Source organism: Lygodium microphyllum, chromosome 6 (assembly GCF_053477565.2).
Source record: "Lygodium microphyllum isolate KBCC chromosome 6, Lygodium_microphyllum_v1.1.10, whole genome shotgun sequence".
Taxonomy (NCBI): domain Eukaryota; kingdom Viridiplantae; phylum Streptophyta; class Polypodiopsida; order Schizaeales; family Lygodiaceae; genus Lygodium; species Lygodium microphyllum.
Window position 1 is genome coordinate 2,491,769 of NC_141140.1, and position 1,648 is coordinate 2,493,416.

General features: G+C 44.2%; 1 protein-coding gene across 1 annotated transcript; it reads right to left on the minus strand.

Moving 5' to 3' along the window:
- Positions 1 to 712: 712 nt before the first annotated feature.
- LOC148034233 (uncharacterized) lies at positions 713 to 1,419 on the minus strand. The gene has a single exon (XM_087680463.1). The coding sequence runs from the start codon at positions 1,322 to 1,324 to the stop codon at positions 713 to 715; it is 612 nt and encodes a 203-aa protein (XP_087536589.1). The 5' UTR covers positions 1,325 to 1,419.
- Positions 1,420 to 1,648: the final 229 nt, after the last annotated feature.

Below are 1,648 nucleotides of genomic sequence, written 5' to 3' on the forward strand. Positions count from 1 at the left end.
AGGAGAAGCAGTTTGTGAAAAATGCGGGATCTAGAGCATGGCAAAGGCGGAAGCTATGGAGGATGGAAGAAGAAGTGTGTACTCATGATGAAGAAGATAAAGACACTGTTTGTTACACAAGTGAATTAGGTTCCAAGATTGAGACTTGGACTCATAAACACAATCTTGTGTATGTGGACAATGACATTGACACTTCACTGAAAAGAAAAGAGTACTATCATTGCATTAAGAAAAGGAAGCAAGTACAATGCTTTATAGGAAAGTAGAAAACTGCAGTAGGCACCATTGTGCATATGGGATAAGTTAGCCTGCATATCCTTGACCCTGAGACTCCATACAAAGAGGCTGTTTGAGTGTGATTGCTGATTCTCAACACCCCTCCTCAATCACAACTAGAAAAGGCACAAAGTGTGTAGAGGCTGTAATGAGAACCACCTGCAAAGTGTGGGCATACCACAAACATGGCAAAACACCAGAGGCTGTCGCAGAAAAAGCTAAGTGTGGGTACCATAAACATGGTGGACATCCAGAGGCTGTAACAGGGGCCTCACAAAGTGTACAGGGACTATAATGCCAAGTTACATAAGGAGTTTACAAAGCTTATGGCAGGAAGCATTAGGGCAAGACATTACAAGGCTAAAGAAGTCAGTAAAAAATTGATGGATCAAGGACCGGTAGGCCCTTGTGGTTTTCAGTCTTTTTATGTATGGCATTATGAGCATAACAAATCTTCTTGTCCTTCTTCATCTTGATGTAGGTCTTCTTCTTCTTCTTGGTCCTCTTGGTCTTTGATTGCATTGGTAGTCTTCATGTCCATGTCCATGTCCAACCCTTCAATCTCCTGATCCTTGAGATGCTTCTCATGAACTACAATACGCCTCATACTCTCAACAACATCTACATTCACAAGTTTCCTTTTCTTTCCAGAAACCCACCCATGAGGGTATGAAGCTGCTTCAAGATCTGGAGGTGGTAACAGACTCTCTGGCGACCTCTCACGACCCCTCTTGGGACCCAGAGGTTCAAACAAGGAGCGTCTGCGCTCACTCATCATATCCACATCGTCTCCTAGAGCCACCTGGTCACCAGCCTCTAAATCTGGCGCCTGTTTTTTTTCAACAGACAGCCTTAGCCTAGCTAGTGTCCTTGCTCCAAATGTGGGTGTGCTGACAAGGTCCTCATCCAGAAGCTCATCTGCTACTATTTCAACGTTCTTCCTGCTGCGAAGCCTCACAAATGTCTTTGAACCAGAGTGCAATGGAGCATCAATGTTTGAAACCTTGGTGTGACTAAGGTCGAGGCCCTGCAGCACAGGAACCTTCATCACTTCTACTCTGTATATAGGCAATTATATGTGCATAGATATGACCATCAAGGGAACTGAGTATCAATCGAGCCACTGCAGATCACAAGCCCGAAGTGAAATGATTGTTGAAGGCTTCAAAATTAGATTTATCAATCACTCTGGCGCTGATTTCCTGTCAGCTGTGTAGCCACATAAGCAGCTTTCTTCAACAAATTTTTCCTTGGTTTGTTCTCTGAAGGCCCACCACATCACCATAGGTTCCCAGCTCAGGCCTTTGGTCTTGTCGAGTACATCTGTCACTATGACAGGCTCACCCTGAAACCAATGTTGTTGGAAATGATG

Coding starts and splice junctions, on each gene's coding strand:
- LOC148034233 (XM_087680463.1), bottom strand. CDS start 1,324: ATGAAGGTTCCTGTGCTGCAGGGCCTCGACCTTAGTCACACCAAGGTT.